Below are 22,924 nucleotides of genomic sequence, written 5' to 3'. Positions count from 1 at the left end.
TGCTGTAGTGCCTGTCAGGACAGCCCACCTTGCTTTACCACACTTCACAGAGACTGCATTGTTTTTCTCACAAATTGAAGGTTTATGGCTAACCTGCGTTGATCAAGTCTATTGGCACCATTTTCTTAACAGCATTTGCTTTGTGTCTGTCACATTTTGGCAATTCTTGCAATACTTCAAACATTTTTATTATTTTATTGATTTAGAAAGAGAGAGACAGGAAGGGGGTGAGAGAGCGAAGCATCAACTTATAGTTGTTTCACTTTAGTTGTTCATTGATTGCTTCTCATATGTGCCTAGACCGGGGGGCTCCAGCCAAGCCAGTGCTCCCTTGCTCAAGCAGCGACCTTGGGGGTTTCAAACCTGGGAACCTCACTCTGCGTTCCAGGTCAATGCTCTATTCACTGTGCCACCACTGGTAAGGCTCAAACCTTCTGTGACCTTTGATGTTGCTATTGTCCAAAACTGTGCCTATTCAGATGATGAACATAAACCTAAACGTTGAGTGTTCTGACTGCCCCATTGACCAGCTGTTCTCCGTGCCTTCAGGTTTCCCTATTCCCTGAGACGCAATATTGGAAGAACGCCAACACATAACCCTACAATGGCCTCTAGGTGGTCAAATGAAAGGGAAGTCACACATCTCAATATACATCGAAAGCTAGAAGTGGTTACACAGAGAGAAAAGCATGTTGAAAGCTTAGGCAGGCCAAAAGCTAGGCCTCTTACACCAAACAGCAGAGCTGTGAATTCAAAGGAAACATTTTTTAAGGAAATTAAAAGTGCTCCTCCAGTGAACACAAGTGATGAGGAAGCAAAAATAGCCTCATTGCTGCTACAAAGAGAGCTTGAGTGGTCTGGATAGAAGATAAAAGCAGCTATGTTTCCTCAAGCCAAAGCAAGGCCCTAACTCCCTTTGGTACTATGAAGGCTGACAGAGGTGAGGACACCGCAGAAGAGAAGTCTGACTCTGGCTGAGACAGGTTCATGACGTTTGAGGAAAAAAGCCGGCCTGACCTGTGGTGGCGCAGTGGGATAAAGCGTCGACCTGGAACACTGAGGTCGCCGGTTCGAAACCTTGGGCTTGCCTGGTCAAGGCACATATGGGAGTTGATGCTTCCTGCTCCTCCCCCTTCTCTCTCTCTCTCTCTCTCTCTAAAAAATCAATAAATAAAATATTAAAAAAAAAAAAAGCCAACCCTATAACATAAGTGCAAGTGCTTATGGAGGAGCTGCAGCAGGTTACCCAGAAGATCAGGCTAAGACAATGACGGTGGCTACACTACACGACACATTTTCACTGTAGACAAAACGGCCTTCTATTGGAAGACGCCACCTAGGACTTTCATAGCTGGAGAGAAGGCAATGCCTGGCTTCAAAGTTTCAAAGGACAGCTGACTCTCCTGTTAGGGGCTAAGGCAGCTGTGACTTAAGCCAGTGCTCCTGTACCATCCTGAAAATCCTAAGGCCCTTAAGAATCATCATGCTCAATACCCTCTGCCTGTGCTCTATAAATGGAACAAAGCTAGTGACAGCATGTCTGTTTACTAGATGGTTTACTGAGTATTTTAAGCCCACTGTTGAGACAACTGCTCAAAAAAAGAGATTCCTTTCAAAATATTGCTGTTCATTGACAGTGCACCTCACCACCCACGAGCTCTGACGGGGATGTACGATGAGATCAATGTTGTTTTCACTCTGCCAGCACAACACCCATTCTGTGAGCCATGGATCAAGGAGTAATTTCAGGACTCTTATTTTTTTTATTTAGTGAGAGGAAGGGAGGCAGAGACAGACTCCTACATGTGCCCCGACTGGGATCCACCACCTGGCAAGGCCAGTAGGGAGGCAATGCTCTTACCATCTGGGGCCCTTGCTCCATTGTAGCCGGAGCCACTTTTTAGCGCCTGAAGCAGAGGCCATGGAGTCATCCTCAGCATCTGAGGCCAACTCACTCCAATCGAGCCATGGCTGCAGAAGAGGAGGAGAGAGAGAAAGAAAGAAAGAAAGAGAGAGAGAGAGAGAGACAAGCACAAGGGGACATCCACATACCAGGCCAACGTTCTACCACTGAGCCAACCGGCCAGGGCCTAGGACTCTTATTTAAAAAATACATTTCATAAAGCTAAAGCTGCCACAGCTAGTGACTTCTCTGATGGGATCTGCACAAAGTCAACTGAAAACCTGAAAACAATCCATCATTCTAGATGCCATTAAGAACATTCATAATCCATGCAGAGTTCAAAATACCAACATTAGGGGTGCCTGGAAGTTGATTCTATCCCTCATGGATAACCTAAGACCTCAGTAAGGAAGAAACTGCAAATGTGGAAACAGCAAAGACGCAGGATTAGAAGTGGAGCCTGAAGGTGTGACTGAATTGCTGCAGTCTCATGGTAGCATGGAGGACAAGGTGCTCTTCTATTGTATATAGGAGCAAGGGAAGTGCTTTCCTGAGATGGAATTGGCTCTGGTGGAGATGCTATTAAGACTGTTAGAATGACAACAAAGGATTTAGAATATCAATTCAGTTGACAAAGCAGTGGCAGTGCTTGAAAGAACTGATTCCAACTTTGAAAAGCGTTTCAGCTGATGAGACAAACTTCAATGCTGTCTTACCTACAGAAATCGCCACCCTGACCTGCCAGTAGCCATCAACACTGAGGGCAAGACCATCCACCAACAAAAAGGATTACGACTCCCTGAAGCCTCAAAGGTTAGCATTTTCTCAGTAACGAAGTGAATCTTAAGGAATGTACATTTTTTAGATGTTAACGACACTGCACATTTAATAGACTGCAGTATATACTGTAATAATTTTTATATGCAATGGATATCCAAACAATTTGTGACTCACTTTACAGTGGTATTGACTTTATTGCAGTGATGTGAAACCAAACCCATAATATCTGAGGTATTCCAGCACTTTTCATTACCTAATAATATTCCAATCTATGGATGTATAACATTTTATTAACCCTAGTTGGTTTATAACAAATAAATAAATGCCTGTAGAAAAACACTTTCACCCACCCACTGACCCCCAAATCTACCAATTCACCTGCACAGTCTGTTATTATGCCTTCTGAGAACATGTTTTAATCTTTATTCAAACCCTGAATCCAAGCCCTTTCACCTATGTAAGGCCATCAACCTGGCAAAAATTTCTTTCTTGCACTAAAAATATCCCCTATACCGGGGATATTTCACCCATCTTTTAGAAATAAAGACAATAAACTCCCTCACTTTGCATCTCCTTTCAGCAATCGCCCCATTTACTATTCCCCTGCAGAGAAAATCTGAGATGTTCAAAATTGTATGCATTTATCTCTCATCCTCTCCTGAGCCCACATAATTGGGCTTTTGGACCCACCATTTCAGTGAAACTACTCTTTTTATTTTTGTGACAGACAGAGACTGAGCCAGAGAGAGAAACAGATAGGGACAGGGAGAAGGATGAGAAACATCAAATCCTTTGTTGTGGCACCTTAGTTGTTCTTTGATTGCTTTCTCATATGTGCCTTGAATGGGGGGCTACAGCAGAGCTAGTGACCCCTTGCTCAAGCCAGCGACCAAGCCATCATAGACATTACCCCACACTCAAGCTGGTAAGCCTGTGTTCAAATCAGATGAGCCTGCCTCAAGCTGGCAACCTTGGAGTTTTGAACGTGGGTCTTCCACATCCCAGTCTAATGCTCTATCCACTGTGCCCTCACCTGGTCAGATGAAACCACACTCCTTAAGGTCATCTAGAAGGCTTCATTTTACTAAATGCATTGTCAAATCCCTTCCTTGACTGATGAATGGCATCTGATAGCTGATTTCTCCCTCCAACCTAGAAACTGGTTCCAAAATACCCATACTTGGTCTACTAGCCCACTTCTGAGTCTTCTCAGTATTCTCTGCTGGACAGAACATTACAGGGTAGTTCAAATGCACAGGTATTGGAGTAAATGCTACCTCAAATTCTAGCTCTGCCACTTGCAGCTGTGACCTCAGACAGGTTACTCTATGATTTCGCTTCCCCATATATAAAATGGGAATAACTGTTCTAACGCACAGGACTGTAAGGTTTGGACATGGGACTCCCAGGACATAAAACCACGCACACATTAGTTCAGTGTTCACAACTCTCAATGTTGAAGAACTCTGGCGCTCATCCCCCTATGTCCTCACTCACAGTCCCTCCTTAGGTCACCTCACTGGTCCCAGGGGCTATACTTAAGGACATCAGAATTTATACTACCAGACTTTATTTACCAGGTACTTACTTAATAAGGCTGAAACACCCAATGCTGTATTTCCTCCTCATAAACCCAATCCTTGGTATCTGCCCATCTCAAGAATGGCAATTACATTCTACCAACTGCTCAGGTAAAAAAGTCACCTTGACCCCTTTCTCTCACACCCCATATTTAAATTATAAGGCAATTCTGAAGACTCTGTCTTCAAAATAAATTCAGAACCCAACACTCACCACCTGCATGGTACTGGCCCAATGTATGCTTCATCTCATCTATTACTGCAGCATTCAAATTAGTCTGCTCTTCCCATTCGAACCACTTCCTTAGTCTGTCCTCTATGGAACAGCCACAGCATGTATATCAGATTTTAACCCTCTGTTCAAACCCCACAGTTCTGCCACACCCTCCACTGGGTCTTTGGCAACTTCTTTAAACTATCGCCTCCCACTCTTCCCCCTTCATGTCCCCTGTCCAGCCACCCAGCCCTCTGTGGTCCCTCAAACAAACCAAGTTCATTCTCCATCCAGGCCCCTCTACCTACAATTTTTGTGTTCATGGGGGCTTTGCTGTGTTCATGGGGGCTCTTGATCATTTCTCTGCACATTTCCCTCTCACTCCGCTTGGCCACCCCACATGACACTCCAACCCCAAACTGTTTTCTGTTTTATATTCTTTATAAAAGTATCTCTATATGAAATTATTAACTCACTTATTACCCAAGTCCCTACCAGAACATGCGTTCCAAGAAGACAGGCCTTGTCTTGTGTATCCAGGTTATCTCTAGTTCCCAGCAAAATGAGTGCCTGGTACCCAACAGGTACTGAACAAATACATGTCAGGTGTGTAAGTGAACTGTGGTACAGGCGATGACCAGACGCATCAGGAGAAGACACCTCTTGGTGGCAGGAACAGAGGCTAGAAGACCCAGACCTCTGAGTGGGCGGCGAGGGCTTTTCCACTGTAACCTTGGAAGACCATCTGCTGTGCGAGCTGCAGTTCTAGTTCGACCCCGACAGAATGTCACTGTAGCATTTTGCATAAACCTAACACAAAATATCCCTCCCAAGAAAAAAAACCACTCTCCTTCTCACCAAGATCCCAACATCCCTAGGTGTGTCGATGTATTCATCAAGTGCTCTTTGTTACTCCAGACCTTCAGAAAGTTGAAACAGTACCACCCACATATGTACTTTTTCTTTTGCCTAGATTCACCACTGAATGGCATTTAAGGTATAATTATTTTGACTCTCAGGTGATTCTTACAGGAGTTGGAAGCTGGAGAGAATGAAATAATGAGCTGATTTTCAAAGAATTGTAGTACATTCTAGATTACATTATACATTAAGATTATTTTTTAAATCATGGTTAGAAACAACAGATTTTTAAGAGGAATCTGAGTTTCAATAATTATTAATGCAGGTATACTGAGATCTGTTTTTAGCATAAGGCATACTTTTGATAAAATCTAATACATGAGAACCAGAACTTCAGATAAAGAGAAATCATAGACTGATAGTTATTACTTTGAAATAATTCCTTGTTTTTTTAACAAAATAACATACAATAGGCTTTGATCATTTCCCAAGTCACTTATAGCTGCTTTTTAGGATTCCAGTTTGTACACTATTAGCTATTCTACTATAAATGGCAAAGTATAACAACTATGACTTAGGTTCAAGTGCTGTGCTATTATAATCAAGAAGTTTAAAATACACAGGTAACCTATCATGGAATGAGATTATCCATAGAGAATTTTGTTTTCATTCTTAGTGGGCAAAAACACCTTACCTGAAATTCTTCACCGCAATATCTGTCTACAGAATCGCCCAGAGTTCCTGCCCCCTACCTTCCTCAAACCCCCAAAGGCATCTGTTCCAGAGATTTAGACTAAGAGACTCTGGGCCGGAGCCCTGCAGCCTAGGAAGCACAGTGAAATGGAGACAACATGATGAGCAGTTTTCAAGATTCTGCCCAAAATCTTCCTCGTGCTTTGTCTGAAGTGCTTCACCCTCTGAGAAAATATAGCGCATTCGTGCATAAATTTACAACCAAGGCAAACATCTGTGTGGATTAATTGCTATTCATTATCTACTGAACAATGTTATATACTTAGTTGAAGGCACTGTGGTATTTGGAAACACTAACGGAACGGCATAATGCATATGTTAAAGCTTTCCAAAGGAAAATACTTTTACAGGATAAATATAGTCAATGGACTTATTTTTGTACCAAATTGAACCCCTGGTATAGCCTCTAGCTTATAATTTAACAGGACAAAACATCATAGCAAAGTTAACAAGACAAAGAATTAAAATACAAAAATTATATTTAAAAAATTAGGCATCATTTTAAAAGCTACTTTCTAGGATTTTCTTCAGGTTTCCTTTGAATGTTATTCACACTAGTACACTGGTGCTCTAATGTTGTAATTTAAATGTTGTTAAAAATTACTAACAATAAAAAGAAATTCTGGCCCTAGCCAGTTGGCTCAGTGGATAAGAGCGTCAGCCTAGCATGTGCATGGCCTAGGTCAGGGCACACAGGAGAAGCAACCACCTGCTTCTCTTCCCCTCCCTCTCCCACTTCTCTCTTTCCCTCCCGCAGTCAGTGGCTCAATTGGTTCAAGTACCAGCCCCATGCACTGAGTGTAGCCCGGATGATTCAAGCATCGGCCCTAGACAGGGGTTGCTAATTGGATCCCGGTCGCAGTGCATGTGAGAGTCTATCTTCCTTCCCCTCACTTAAAAAAAAAAATTCTGGGCACATAAATCTAAGTAAAATCACCACAAATCAAAACCAATTTTAAAGTAATTATAAAAATCAATGGTAAAATTATCTTCTAGGCAGTTTTAAGGATTATAAAATATTACATAAAAGCAAACACAGTTATTTAAGCACAATAATTCACAAACCAAGTCTGTCCACATAATATCTTAAAATGTCCAAATTAGGCAGCATCAATTCACATGGTGACTGAGGCCGGCAAGGATATACGAAAACCAACCTGAAGTGCATCTAGCAATTCAGGTGGGGGTCTATCTGGAAAGTTTGCTTTAAGTCTTTGGTAATAAAAATTATAATAAGTAGGAAGCAGTCTTACAAACACTCGATTCTTATTTATAAATTCCACCATCATCTACAGCAGTGTAATAAAACTGGACAGATTTTCTGCATATTAATAATTACGATAAATATATTTGGCAAGAAAAGAGGCTTTAATTTTCCACAAAAGAAGTGAGTCCAACTAAGAATAATTTTTCCTTGAAAATACATTTTGGATAATCTGGTAACGGAGTAGAGACATGTAACACAACCAAACCATTTTTTGCATATTTTTTTATTGTTTAGAATACCAAAGTAACCCAAACTTCACATTACAACGAACTTTTAATAAAAATATGCTGTACAAAATATGATAGATACATGTCATACAAAAGTAAACATTACAGTATACAGTGAAGAGAGTGAACTGCTATCCTCTTTAACACTCCTCTCTCCTACACAACCAACTCTGGCAGACTAACCATCAGCTTTTATTAAGCCAGTGCTATTGTATGAGCTATTATGGAGTATGAAGTATTAAGAATGAGTTTCTTTAAAATCAGTAATAATTATTACTATGTAGCAAACAATTTTATACTTTCAATTATCAATTACTAAAATCAGACTCTCTAAAAGATGGAGGTTCCATTCACTACAAATTAGGTAGCGTGGGCTACCTGAGCCCAATTCCAGAAACAGGTAGTCATGATTCCCAAACTAATACCCACATTTAAATCTGATGATTAGAAAATTCTTTAAACTGAACCATCCTTCAAGCACCCCAACTGCCTCCTGCCAGTACCATCAGGCCTCACTACAGACTTTTGGGAGATCTGCTGAACATCTGTTTGGCCCCTGCTACTTAAAAATATCACTGCCATCTTTCAGAAATTAAGATACAAACTAGTTAAATCTCTCAGAGATACATTCACCTTCCACTGTAAACTATCTGAGCATCGTCAATGAGAAGAACGTAGATATTAGGTTGTGCTATTTAAATAAAATACCACTATGACCAACACCCATTTTCTTAGTAAGTCACTTGACAGAACTTTAATATGTGTGAACTTGTGATCTCATCTAATTTTCATGAAAACATCTGAGCTAACTATGTCAAGATACATTCCCCTGGCCCTTCCCCAAAATGTTTGCTTCCTTTGTCTGCCAAAAAATCTAACATTTGAAAACAAATCATAGCTAAAAAATACCTTGTAGAACTGCAGAGTATAGGCACTCTTGCTGAGGTAGCCTACACGCTGTTTGACCCTCCGCACCATTTGCTGAGGGCCTCCTGTGCAGGCCCGTGTCAGCTACTCCACGTGTTCACCCACTGAATCATCACCACACCCTGCATGTTGTTCTCCCCCCCCCCCTTCTTTTTAGGTGAAGAAACTAAAATTTAGCATCATACTTTACTTACTTCTAGGCTTAAAGTTCCACGGTATAGCATGCTGTTTCTTTTATTACCAGAAAAGAGAACATTAGCATGCCAAGAGGAAACCTGAAAGCACCTCAGCACAGCATTCCATTTCGTGGTCAAGAGCAACAGAGTCCCAACCTGACCAATGTCCTTCAACACATAGTGATCACCACGTTCCTTTATCAAAACAATGGAACTGGGTTCATTTTTTAAATAAATCATCCCTCCTCTGCACACACATTAAAAAGTCCCATTTCTATGAAAGGTCAAAATTTCTGAGATGGTCTTAAGATTTCTAATTGAAGAAACATAGAAGGTTTTCCTTCTGATTAAAGCTGCATTTTAGTTAAAATTGCTTATTTTAACAAATTTTCATTTTTTAAAAAAGATTTTATTGATTGATTTGGGGATGGGGGGAGCGAAAAGCATTCGTATGTGCCTTGACCAGGCAAGCCTGGGGTTTCCAACTGGTGATTTCAGCGTTCCAGGTCAATGCTCTATCCACTTTACCACCAGAGATCAGGCTAACAAGCTTTCATTTTTTATGTTATGTCAAGTTTTAACCTTTCCATATTTGTAACAGCCTTCAATTTCTAAGTTGTGTTTTAAAAGTTAGGAAGAAGTGAAGTACAATGGCCCAGCACTGAAAACCAGCCATCCATTCATTTATTCAACGTAGCAAGCGTCCCTTGCTCACCGAGCTGATGTTCTTGTGGGAAATGCTGCTTGGGGGGTGGGGGGAGGGGAGGACGAATGGATGAACATCCAAACAGGTGTATCAGGTTACATTAAATGCTAAGAAATTAATTTTCCTAGCAGTGCATAGCTTACCAAGTTTATTTTTCAAGCTCACCAACTTTTGATCTGTTTTATTTTGTTTCACATGTTGGAAGCAGTTTAAATTGTACATTTCAGCAGTGACCAGATATAAAGGGCAGAATCTTCAAGACCTGAATATTAAATCAGAGGCAGGCTATTCTTCAAGGTTGTTTGAAAGTGTTGAGTATTAAACTCTTGGAGAAAATGAAAGCTTCTCACTTATTCAATGGATTTATTAAGCCCAGAAAAAGCACAAATGCACACAATTTTGTGAATGATCTCATCAGGTGACCCAACATCCAGGGACACTAGACCAGAAAAATTTCATCTCCAACAGAATTCATGATCGGGGGATGAGGTGGAAGAAAATTCTATCCAACTCAGGTTGTGTGATTCTTGTGAAACCATCTTATTACAAAAATAAGTAAGTTAATAAAACACAACAAAACTGATACACAAAGATGTTAAAGTGTCCCAGGTGCTAGTCCAACGTTCCTCTTTACTATATGATTTCCAGGGTGTAGGCATCTTAAGCAACCTCCTCATTAAAGAAATCATTTGCCATCATTATGAATGGCTACTACTATATTATTTGTGATAACTTTTAATCCCAAATCCTCTTTTACTATTGTCTGTGTATTAAGGGAAATAAAAATGTTTATTATCAGCCTAAACTCAATCTTGGCGAGGCCAGAAGACAGCATACCATTTAAAAACAAATTCATTTATTATTACAAATGTAGTACAGGCACAAAGTAAAAATTACAACAGTCCTGAAAGGTTTAGGTGCAAAGTAAAAGTCCTGTGTCACAAACCTATGTCCCACAGTCCTACATCTCAGAGGTAACCAATGTGATCTTTAAAAAAACAAACAAACTACAGTCATGAAAGCAAACATGTGCACACATGTACACCTCTGAAAGTACATGGCCACAGCACCGTGACAGGAAGTATGAATTAGGAACCCACTAGAAAAATCAAGTGTTAATTATACTTGGCAATTCTACCTCCAGTATGGCAATTTGTTAATTAATTTATTAATTAAAAGGATTTGATATAATGGTTTATAACTCAAGCAAGCAAGGTAAGGCCTCTCAAGTTGTAAACACTGTAAATCACACTTCCCTTAATCATGGTGGTCGAACTTTAGGTCGAGTACAAACAACCTCTAGCAGGGAAACTGAGGGTCTATCACTCAGGTAACAAAGCTACGTACGTATCAGAGGTCATTTTCTTTGCTAGCCCACAGAGAATGCTACCAAAGTCTGGGGGTTTCAGATACATAAAATCTGGTCCAGACAAAAACAAAAACAACAACAGAAAACTATGTTGTCAAATGTTATCACTTTTAAAGCTGGGCCATTTGGGATTATGTCAATCTTGAACTTTGTACCAATTCCTTTTCACAGAGTTTAAACACTTTTCTGTATCAGATTAAGATGTGCAAACCCAAACTTTTATTTAAGACAATTTCATCATGGAAGCAGTCTCTAGAGCAACTTTTAGTAATGACCAAGAGCACATATTTAAATTAAGAGAAAGATCTTCCTTAAAGAAAAACATAAGCCTCAGAAAACATTTTACCAAAATGACCAGTTTAAAAAAAATAAGAAAACAAAAAACCTAACCTGGGCAAAGGAAAGAAAACTGATGACAGAAAATGCACTTACCCAGAAGTGAAACCGGCTGGGTGACAGGAGGGGTAGGCAGACTTGTGGGCGCGGCAGGCGGCACGGCGGAGCCATACATTTTCACACTGTCACCAGACTCGGCGCTTCCTCTAGCCCCAGACACCACTGTTGGAATGGGATTTCCAATAGATAAGTCTTTTGTGGTGTCTTCATTTATACCAGCGATAGTGGCTAGGAATATAATCACATCAACATGTGAAGCTGAATAATTAACTAGCCCCCGGCCAACACTCCGCGACATTCTAGACCCTATTACTAACCCTCTCTCCCTCCACTCCCAACTCCACCAGGAGAATAAACATAAGGAAGCTGTGCTTACAGTTTGGGATGCTTATTGGTGGAGTGTGAGGAGGAGGAATGGACACTGGTGGAGTGATAGGAGGTGGGGGTCCAGGAGGAAGAAAACCTAGAACGAGAGAAATGATGTCACTTGCGCGGCATCCCTTTATCTCAGACCTGAAAGCAACGTCCTCTCCAACAAGTTGGTATACCTGGTGGTAAATGCATGGGGTTGAATCCTGGGCGTAGAAATGGTGGAGGAGGAGGAGGGGGAGGAACACCAGGACCGAAGCCCGGGGGAGGAATTCCCAGAGGAGGTGTGAAAGCAGGTGGCTGGAGAGCACCAACAACAGGGGGGCCTGGCTGATGTGGTGGGACCTAGGAAGAAAGGAACAAAAATGAAACCACACACCCAGACCCCTCCCACCAACAGTGAGTAGAGACACAGAAAGTATCTTGTTGAAAGAAAACATAAGTATTTCTAAATTTGTTCTCAGTATGTAAATAAATGAGAAAACAGGTGGTAATCCGCACCCACACCAAATGACAGAAATCAGAGCTTTGCTCTCTACTTTATGACAGCAAGTCCATACTGTATCTCACCAGCATCTGTTGGTGACCTGATACAACATGACACGCTAACAAAATGTTCCATAATCAGGTATAAGTTTGAGAAATAGAACGCTAAGAAAAGCTACTTGACAAACTTCACAATGATTAAGATCACAGGCCCTAGGGTCAAACTGCCCAACCAGGCAACTCTTTTGCCTAGCTCTGTGTGACCTTGAACAAAGTTATACTCTCTCCAGACCTCAGTTCCTTCATCTGTAAAATGGAAAAGTGCCACCCTCACATAATTATGGGGATTAGAGAGTTAAGTGCCTATGCCTAGCACTTAACACCCTACAAATAAATATTAGCTATTGTTTTAAAAAAGCATAATCAATTTAAACAGATTAGTCAGGTTTCTCTTGAGTGCTGACATACTTGTATCTTTTTTTTTCAGAGACAGAGAGAGTCAGAGAGAGATAGACAGGGACAGACAGACAGGAACGGAGAGATGAGAAGCACCAATCATTAGTTTTTCATTGTGCGTTGCAACGTCTTAGTTGTTCATTGATTGCTTTCTCATATGTGCCTTGACCGCGGGCCTTCAGCAAATTGAGTAACCCCTTGCTAGAGCCAGCGACCTTGGGTCCAAGCTGGTGAACCCCTGCTCAAACCAGATGAGCTGGCACCCAAGCTGGCAACTTTGAGGTCTCGAACCTGGGTCCTCTGCATCCCAGTCCGACGCTCTATCCACTGCGCCACCGCCTGGTCAGGCACTTGGATCTTATTTAAAGTCTACGCTGAAGGGCAAATTCAAAAGGTCAACTATTAAGGACTGACAAATTAAGAGAAGTCCTTTTATTTTTATTATTGTATTATATTTCAGTTTATTTGAGAGAGGAAGAGACAGGAAGGGAGAAGATGAGAAGTATCAATTTGTAGTTGCCACTTGAGTTGTTCACTGATTTTCACACATGCCTTGATTAGGGGTCTCAAGCTGAGCCACTGACCCCTTTGCTCAAAAGCCAGCAACCTTGGGATCATTTTGATGATCCTGCACTCAAACCTGCAACTTGGGGCTCCAAACGAGGGTCCTCAGCATCCCAAGTCAATGATCTATCCACGGCACCACCACCAGTCAGCTAAATTAAGAGACTAGGCAACCCACTTTTGTGTTAGCACAGATTTACCTGGTCAGATTTAATGTGAGCAAGTGCGAAAAGGAGGTATTGAAAGACAAAAAAAAAAAATCTAAATAATGAAAAGACAAGAAAAATCTAGATCATATGTAAACTATGGGTCAACTACTTAAAGTTTTAACAAAAGGTTGTTAGCTCATTCTGTAACAGGAAACCTGCTGAGTATGTAACATCAGTTACCTCATTCAATCTCAAACAACTCTGACATAAGAACACTGAAACTAAAGCAAGAAAAGGAAATTTACATATTAACAGACAAAAAAACAAAGCTTAGACATTGATGTGCCCAAGGTCACACTGCTGAATGAACAACGGAGTTGGGATTCAAACCCTTTCTGGCAGAACCCAGATCCTTCCTTCTGAAGTAACAGGAGAGCCAAGACTCCCTAAGACTATCCCTTCAGGCCCTGGCCAGTTGGCTCACTGGCAGAGCATCAGCCCAGTGTGCAGGTCTCCCCAGTTTGATTCCCAGTCATGGCACAAAGGAGAAGCAACCATCTGCTTCTCCCTCTCCCTTCTCTCTCTCACTATCTCTTCTCCTCCCACGGCCATGGCTCAATTGGTTTGAGTGCATCAGCCCTGGGCACTGAGGATGGCTCCCTGGAGCCTCCGCCCTAGGCACTGAAAATAGCTCAGTTGCAAGCATGGCCCAAGATGGGCAGAGCATCGGCCCCAACGGGGGCTGCTGGGTGGATCCTAGTTGTGTCATATATGGGAGTCTGTCTCTCAGTCTCTCCTTCTCTCACTTGGAAAAGAAAAAACATATATAACTTCATGTTAAATGGCACTCAGTTTACTAAAAAAATCCATGATAGCAATCTTTCTCTGCAAACAGCTGCTTGTTGGGTATAAATCCAAGCTCCCTCAGAACATGAAGCATAAAGACCTGGTAAGAAAACAAGGTAAGAGTATAAAGGGTAGAAGAAATTCTAACAGGTTTGCACCTCAAGCCTGAACCACCATACTGTAAGATAGTCATCTGGACAGATGTAAGGCAGTATGAGTACGTTCTGGTTTTATTAACATTTAAAGATGTTTGTTAAAGAGCTTATAAAGAATAGGTTGGACATACCAAAACATGACAAAGTAGTAACGCACATTTTTGTACACGTCTTTGTGAATCTAGACATACAGTTACAGTAAGATTTAGAAAGGTATCTTTCAGACACTTGAAAGTTGAAATAATGCCCCAAATGGTCTCACCTGTGGAGGAGGTACGGTGATAGGTGCGGGCACAGGAATAGGTGGGACGGGCACAGGTAAAGGTTTAGGTATGGGTGACACTGGTTCTGTGTGTGAACTTTCTGCCCCTCCATTTTGAGCAACTTCATTTTCATGCTTCTTGGGAATTCCTTTCCACTCTATGAGTTAAAGAAATTTAATAATACAAGCTTGCCGTGTTGAACTTAAAATTTTAGGCCCAGAAATAATCTTTTAAATGTTGATTACATTAAAGAATAGCAGTCTGATTATGAAAGAAATGCCTATGCTAATCTTATATTATTTAAATTAGCAGACATGCAAAAAAATTATAATAAAGGGCTTACTGTGTGCCAGCCACAGCTGTATTTTATATATACTATTTAACTCTAACCATCTCTAAGTAGTTCCTATTATTATTATCATCAGCATTTATATGTTATAACTGAGGAAAACAAAGAAGATTTGTCCAAGATCACATTCTTCATGAGTGGCAGAGATGTGATTCAACCCAGACACACCTGGCTCTAGTCTATGTTCTTGTTGAACAAAGGATCCACAGAGGGAGGAGCAGGAACTCCCCTGGAGAGAGCTCCCAGAACGCCCAGCACAGAGCAGACCCTGATCCCTGCCTGCCTGCCTGCACAGACCCCTAGCTCTCAGTGTGAGTGAAGACATCGTGCACCGTGGAGGAAGGAGGGCTATGGGAGCAGTCCGTCCAGCATTTTAAACAGACACTGCTCCTGCTGGAAGCTCCCTCTGTGTGCCATGCTCTCCTATGTTCCTCCCGTGCCAGGCTACCTGCCCACCTCCAGGTCACACCCACACATGCTGCCACTTCAGCTCTGCTACCCCACTGTCCATATTCCTGACCAAAAATAACTATACCTGCTCACCTTACATATCTACTTTCCACTGCTTTTGCTGGACATTTAAACATTCTTCAAAGAAACTATTATGAAGCACTGATTAAAACAGAGGATCAATGATAATCAGTGTAAAACTCATTTGGTCTGTTTAGTTGCATGCTCAGTAATTACTTGATTAGATCCGTATCTCCCCACTGAAGTACAGTTTTACCTGGATTAAGTGTATCACTGTCCAACATTCCTCCTTCACAGAAACTCTCCAGTTCTTCAGGCTTGACTTTGTCCCATGGAATATAAGTAACACCGAGTTCTACATCCCAATACTGCTTATAATCTGCCTTTATTCCTTTGTTTAAGGCCCAGGCAATCTATCTCACCATTCATCAAAATGTAAGAGAAAAGAAAGGAAGAGAGTGTCATAAATGTTCAGAGTTCACTGCCCCCCTACCATTCTAACCACTCAGGCACCAAGTAAGTGGGCAGCAAGGGAGCAGTCTGGCCTAGCTATCCCTGGACATTATTTGGCACCAGGAACTTGGTTACCCACTCATTTCACTTTGTCCTAGAATGGAACTGTCGTCACGTCCTTACCCATTCCTCCAACCATCCATCCCAACCCAGCCAGCATAAGGTTTAGAGGAAAAGAAAAGGTTTAACAGGGGAAGTGCAGGCTTCCTTTGATTCCCAGCATACAAAGGACCACTTTCGAAAGTCTGAGGAACCTCAAATTATTCAGCATTAGACACAATCTTTTTGTGGCATAATCCAAGGGAGAAGAATACCCATGTATGTATCTGTATCTCCTTCTCTATTCTTTGTTGAAAATTCTCATAGTTAATTCTAAAATAAGATGACAGACTTTAAATCCAAAATTTTTTAAGTGACAAGATAAAATATTTTACTAAATGACATTACATTTAAAGCATCAATTAATACTTTGATGACTGCATTTACATTAGAAAAATTTCTAAGTGTTGTTAGCTTTTAGCAGATAATCTCTTTTTAAAAAGATACATATAAAATGCCTGTGCCAAAATTAGTTTAAAAAAATGAACAAGCTGTACAACTGTACCTTTATGGATTTCTGGTTCACTTTATAGTTTCCTCGGCTCAGTTTCTGCAGAGCACGGTAAGCATCTTGCCTATGAACCATAACAATATAGGCACAACCTCTGGGAGGAATCATCTGCTCCAAAACATTCCAACAGTATAAAATATGTTAACAAAATTAAAGAGCAACAAGATATAATACTAAATAATCAGTTCTAATAACCCCCACCACAACCTACTGCCCAATTAAGCCAGTGTTCTATCATGAGTTTAAATCACTTGTAAACTGGCAATTTAAGTCTCTTCTCAAAGGCCAATTATTAAAGAGTCTACAGTCCTCTAAAGTTTATTACATAAAGATTTTCTAGAAAAAGAGGTGTTTTTTTTTGTTTGTTTGTTTTTGGTATTTTTCTGAAGCTAGAAACGGGGAGAGACAGTCAGACAGACTCCTGCATGCGCCCGACGGGGATCCACCCGGCATGCCCACCAGGGGGCGACGCTCTGCCCACCAGGGGGCGATGCTCTGCCCCTCCGGGGCATCACTCTGTTGTAACCAGAGCCACTCTAGTGCCTGGGGCAGAGGCCAAGGAGCCATCCCCAGCGCCCGGGCCATCTTTGCTCCAATGGAGCCTCGGCTGCGGGAGGGGAAGAGAGAGACAGAGAGGAAGGAGAGGGGGAGGGGCAGAGAAGCAGATGGGCGCTTCTCCTGTGTGCCCTGGCCGCGAATCGAACCCGGGACTTCTGCACGCCAGGCCGACGCTCTACCACTGAGCCAACCGGCCAGGGCCTAGAAAAAGGTTTTATATTAAACTTAATTACCAAAGACATGTTGTTAATGCAGAGAATGCTAAACACAGAATCAGAACACTGTCTACAAACCTGGGCTAATTTTAACCTAGGTCCCAATCCTTAATTTTATAAAATTATGATCATATCTGTCAGTCATTAAATAATTTAATAAACTCACATTAATTGATTCAATTGGCCCAAACTCTTCTAAGAGACTGGCAACATCCTGCTGAGTAGTCCTTTTGTCCAGCTGTCCCACCCAGAGTGTGGTGCTACAAACTGAGAAAAAAATCATCATCATAAACATGAACACTTGATAATGAACAGCACTGTACCTTGCATGAACAAGTCGTTGCAGAAATATGGGTAAGTTACATCACCAATACCTCAAGTCTGAGTGGTAAATCCCATATACACCTGACAACTGTGGAAAACTGTGGATCTACTTCCAGAACTGAAACCAGCATAGCAAGCACACGAGTGGGAAAGAACTGGCCTTGTGGAGAGATCTAAGCCTCGACCCTGACCCTGATTAGCAATAATTCGGAACTTCTGCCACACTTGTCCCTCCCTACCTGTGAGTGCACATGCTGTGTCTCTTACACTGTGTTCTAGGTAATGAGCTTTACAGCATCAGATTTGCATATGCCTAGTCATGCAAATTAAGATTTCAATAACAGCTATGAACATAGAGCAAATCTTATTCAACATATAATGAGATTCAGAAAACAATGCAAGGTAATACAGTCTGTAAATTATAAATCTTTATAAAAGAATGTTATTCTGGGAAAAAAAACATTTCCATTGTGTATAGGAGCTAACTAGACTATATTCCCCACACTCACTCTGTACTGCTTGCTTGCTTTACAGCTGACCTAACATACAGAAGCAAGCCCAAGGGTACACACTAAACAAGACACAAGAGCCCAGTACTCTGCTAATGGTTAGAAAACATTGTGACCCATAACATAAAAAAATAATTCAGGAAGTTTGAATATAAAGGTTAATTTACCACTTGCAGTTTCTGATTTGATGGAAGGAAGGCCTTTTTGTCGGCGTTCTCTTTCTTTTTCTCTATCCCGTCTTTCTTGGGATCGAGACCTAGGAGAATGTCGGCGTCTATCTCTGGACCGAGATCTAGAACGTCGGTGACGAGACCTTCGAGATCTAGAACCAGATCGAGATCGCCTCCTTTTTGGTGACCTAGTATTTTCATGAGGGAGAATGATTAGCACATGAAGAAAACTTTTTAAAATGTAAGCAAGTATTATTTTGAAAAAGAAAAAACACAAGTGGGTAATTTAATTAATATGTAAGAAATCTGCAGCAGGGCAATACTTTGTTTTAAATGAGATTATGGAAATACCTCTTGTCTCCAACACTTGCGGTCCTACTCTAAATTACAGCCTGCCATGTGAGAACTGTCATCACTAAGACACACTGCTGCAGCTGTTACCTGTCTTCTCAGGAAAGTCTTCTCCTCAGCTATTAAAATGTAATCTGATTATAGTACTACTATATTTCCATTTTGCTGGTGAATAAACTTGTACAGGAATCATGACTATTATTGTAAGAATTATTACTATGTAATGCTGATAATTCCATGTATACTAACTGTATGCAAGCATTACAGCAACTCAGAGGGAAGAAACTGAATTAAGATGATTGACCTTAGATTTATTTTATGTATTTATTCATTTTTAGAGAGAGAGAGAAAGAGATAAGGAGGAGGAACAGGAAGCATCAACTCCCATATGTGCCTTGACCAAGCAAGCCCAGGGTTTTGAACCAACAACCTCAGAGTTCCAGGTCAGTGCTTTATCTACTGCGCCACCACAGATCAGGCCTGACCTTAGAATTTTTAAAGAACTGCCCCCACTCCACACAGACACACAAATACCCCAAGTATTGTTTTATTCATCCAACTTGAAACCAATCCAACTGGATTTTAACTCTATGTCTTCTAAGACATAGGATTGGGAAAACATTTTCTATAAATTACCTGGATGCTGACCTAGATCTTGACTTTCTGTTATCAGACATGTGCCGCTTAACCTCTTGAATACAAGGCTGTTCCACTTTCATTTCCTTTAAAAACATATAAACAAACAAACAAGCAGCCATCATTAAATGAGAAAAGTGGAAATTATAAATAAGGCAAGAGGACATCTAAAAAATGCTAAATTATACACCTCTTGTCCTGAAGCAGTTTTCTTTTGTTTACTTGAGACCAAACTACTAGTTTAATAATCACAGGTTTTCAGTGGGGGAAGAAAAAAATTTATACAGTTTACAAGATGAGAAGAAATACTCTACTTTTGGAGTTACTCTGTGTAGGTTACATACTGCTTTATAAATATCAGTAGGCACTGGTTATACATGCTATACTCAATCTCAATGATCAAAAACCTCATGAAAATTGGTAGTATTATATCCATTTTCCAGATGAAAAACTTGGGCATAGAGAGGGTTAATATGTGCCCAAGGTAAGGCTTTCTTCATACTAAAAAATGCAGATGACAAGCTAATAGACGGGGACCTGCATGTAAGTCCAGACAGGTAAAGCTGATCAACAACCGAGAACAAGTCTTACCTGATGTGCCTTCTGCGTAACTGGCTCACTCGGGGCCTGGAAAGGGGCCTGGAACGGCTGCTGCACAGGGGCAGCCGGAGGAATCACGGGCTGAGCCATGGGTGAAAATGCTGGGGTGGAAAGAAGGCCAAATCCTGGCATCTGTCCATTAGGAGGAAGGGGAACCTATGTTTTTAAAGAAAGGGTATGAGCAGTAAGTAATAGCTAACAAAAATAATTTTAAAAAAGCCCTACATTAATATAAAACAAACATACCTTCAATATATTTTGATCATGGAAGAACTGCAATGACGTGAAACCGTTATTAATACTTTCCACAGATGATCATTACCCAAGAACCTGTTACCTAAGAATCCTATGACTCATTTTAAAATGATGAACACATGTTTGGGTTTCATATATGTAAACACATAATTTAATTTGTGTGAGGAATCCATGTAGTAGACTGAACTTAAATTCAGAGTACTCTGACTTCTGCGAGAAAGTGGCTAGAAGGACTGACCTCTAGGTTCACTCTTTTTATTTTTTTTAGGGGGGTGGGGGGAGAGAGAAACAGACAGACAGGGACAGACAGACAAGAGAGAGAGAGAGGAGAAGCACCAATTCTTCGTTGCGGCACCTTAGTTGTTCATTAATTGCTTTCTCATACGTGTCTTGACCGGAGGGCTCTAACCGAGCCAGTGATCCCTTGCTCAAGCTGGCGACCTTGGGGTCTCAAACCTGGGTCCTCAGCATCCCAGGCCAACGCTCTATCCACTGAGTCACTACCTGGTCAGGCTTTAGGTTCATTCTTTAGAAAAAAGTTTACTCTAAGGAGAGTTTCAACTAACACGTTTACTTTTAGGATTTCAAATATAACAAGAGTAAAACACAACCTATTTCCGCATGTGCCATTCTAATGTCAGTGCAATCAAAAGAAACCAAGATTACTCTACCCAGTAATCTTGTCATTTAGAATCGAGGGACATATAAAGAGCTTCCCAGACAAGAAAGAGCTAAAGAAGTTCATTACCACCAAACCAGTATTATGTAAAATGTTAAAGGATCTTCTTTAAGAAAAAAAGGGGGGGGGCGTAAAAATATGAACAAGAAAATGGCAAAAAACACATCTCCATGAACAATTGGATCTCAACAAAATAAATGAGCAAGCAGAACAGAAAGATGCATAGATACAGAAAACATTTTGACAGCTGCCAGATGGAACCAGGATTAGGAGAATGGGTAAAAAAAGTGAAGAAATAAAGAAGTACAAATTGGTTGTTACAGATTAGAGATGTAAGTACAGCATAGAGAATGTCATCAATAATGTTCTAATAACTTTGTATGGTGTCAGATGGGTGCAAGATTTATCAAGATGATCACCTAGTAAGTTATATAATGTCTATCACTGGGGTATATACACCTGAACAAATATAATGTTGTATGTCAACAGTAACTGAAAATAAAAAATGGCTTAAACAGTATAAGTATGGCCCTGGCCGGTTGGCTCAGCAGTAGAGTGTCGGCCCAGGGTGTGGAAGTCCCAGGTTTGATTTCCGGTCGGGGCACACAGGAGAAGTAACCATCTACTTCTCCACCCCTCCCCCTTCTCTCTCTTCCCATCCCACAGACATGGTTTGAATGGTTCCAGTGAGTTGCCCCAGGTAGTGAGGATGGCTCCATGGCCTTGCCTCAGACGCTAAAATAGCGCACTTGCCGAGCAATGGAGCAGCCGCCCCAGATGGGCAGAGCATCGCCTGGTAGGGGCTTGCCAGGTGGATCCGGGTCAGGGTGCATGCAGAACTGTCTCACTGCCTCCCTTTCAATTTAAAAATAAATAAATAAATAAATATAATTATAATGTCACAAAAGTAGTCTTCTTTTTTATAAGATTTTATTTATTCTTTTTTTTGGGGAAAGATGGAGAGTAGAGGAGGGAGGGAGGGAGAGAGGCAGGAAAGAGAAGGGGGAGAGGAGCAGGAAGCATCAACTCCCATATGTGCCCTTGACCAGGCAAGCCCAAGCCCAGGGTTTCGAACTGAAGACTTCAGTGTTCAGGTCAAAGCTTGATCCACTGTGCCACCACAGGTCAGGCTAAAAGAAGTATTCTTTCTAAGTTACTTATAAGCTCTCAGTAATTGTTAAATATTTGAAAACAGTTCATTAATTTTCTTCATATTTTAAACAGGCTTATAAAATACTTTTCAAACTTCATTCATCAACTAGTCATTAAAATCACAAGACCGCCTGACCAGGCAGTGGTGCAGTAGGAAAAACACTGGCCTGGGATGCTGAGGACCCAGGTTTAAAACCCCGAGGGCACCAGTCTGAGAGCGAGGTTGCTGACTTAAGTGTGGGATCACAGACATGACTGCATGGTTGCTGGCTTGAGCCCAAGGTCAATAGCTTGAGCAAGGTGTCACTGGTTTGGCTGGAGCCCCCTGTTCAAGGAATATATGAGAAAGTAATCAATAAACTACTAAGGTGCCGCTATGAAGAACTGATGCTTCTCATCTCTCTCCCTTCCTGTCTGTCCCTCTCTGTCTCTCACTAAAGAAAAAGGAAAAAAAAAAACCAAGATCAATTTCATATTACCAAAAATATAAAATGGACTGAAAATGATATTAAGAAAATGTATAGTCTAAACAGATTTCTTAAAACCCGATCTAAATAAACTAAGGCATTCAAGTATTATTTCCCAAGATTAGATGAACAGAATCACTGCGTAGCACCCCAAAGGGTCATGATTTGTATTTTTTTCTAAAAAGCCCTCCCTGCGCCCATTAACTTAAGACACCTAGTCAAGCTTATTAGGAAGCTCTAATGAAAGGACTGAAACTCAATGAATAAATCTCAGTACTTCCCTCCACTCCTCCTGTGTGCTAGGCCCCTCTCCCTGCAAACTGAAGCTACATGCCTGCGTGCTGAGTAGACAGCCCTCTAAAGCAGTGGTCCCCAACCCCTGGGCCGCGGACCATACCGGTCCGCAGAGAAAGAATAAATAACTTACATTATTTCTGTTTTATTTATATTTAAGTCTGAATGATGTTTTATTTTTAAAAAATGACCAGATTCCCTCTGTTACATCCATCTAAGACTCACTCTTGACGCTTGTCTTGGTCACGTGATAAATTTATCCGTCCCACCCTAAAGGCCGGTCCGTGAAAATATTTTCTGACATTAAATGGTCTGTGGCCCAAA

The 22,924-nt window shown here is 41.1% G+C and overlaps 1 protein-coding gene across 5 annotated transcripts in view; it reads right to left on the bottom strand.

Moving 5' to 3' along the window:
- SCAF4 (SR-related CTD associated factor 4) overlaps nucleotides 1-22,924 on the bottom strand; it is a 72,360-nt gene that overhangs the window by 10,751 nt on the left and 38,685 nt on the right. For 3 of the 5 annotated variants that reach the window (XM_066370359.1, XM_066370363.1, XM_066370360.1), the window contains 10 exons: nucleotides 19,745-19,909; nucleotides 19,154-19,239; nucleotides 18,164-18,354; nucleotides 17,330-17,430; nucleotides 16,385-16,498; nucleotides 15,524-15,680; nucleotides 14,447-14,604; nucleotides 11,708-11,873; nucleotides 11,536-11,622; nucleotides 11,196-11,387 (listed from right to left, as the gene is read on the bottom strand). In XM_066370359.1, the coding sequence (XP_066226456.1) occupies nucleotides 11,196-11,387; nucleotides 11,536-11,622; nucleotides 11,708-11,873; nucleotides 14,447-14,604; nucleotides 15,524-15,680; nucleotides 16,385-16,498; nucleotides 17,330-17,430; nucleotides 18,164-18,354; nucleotides 19,154-19,239; nucleotides 19,745-19,909 (1,417 nt within the window). The remainder of the gene's footprint in view (nucleotides 1-11,195; nucleotides 11,388-11,535; nucleotides 11,623-11,707; nucleotides 11,874-14,446; nucleotides 14,605-15,523; nucleotides 15,681-16,384; nucleotides 16,499-17,329; nucleotides 17,431-18,163; nucleotides 18,355-19,153; nucleotides 19,240-19,744; nucleotides 19,910-22,924) is intronic. The other 2 variants (XM_066370362.1, XM_066370361.1) reach the window with 2 other exon arrangements.

This window comes from Saccopteryx leptura, chromosome 2 (assembly GCF_036850995.1).
Source record: "Saccopteryx leptura isolate mSacLep1 chromosome 2, mSacLep1_pri_phased_curated, whole genome shotgun sequence".
Classification (NCBI taxonomy): Eukaryota; Metazoa; Chordata; class Mammalia; order Chiroptera; family Emballonuridae; genus Saccopteryx; species Saccopteryx leptura.
The sequence above is the reverse complement of the archived record's forward strand: the minus strand, read 5'-3'. Positions and strand labels throughout refer to the sequence as shown.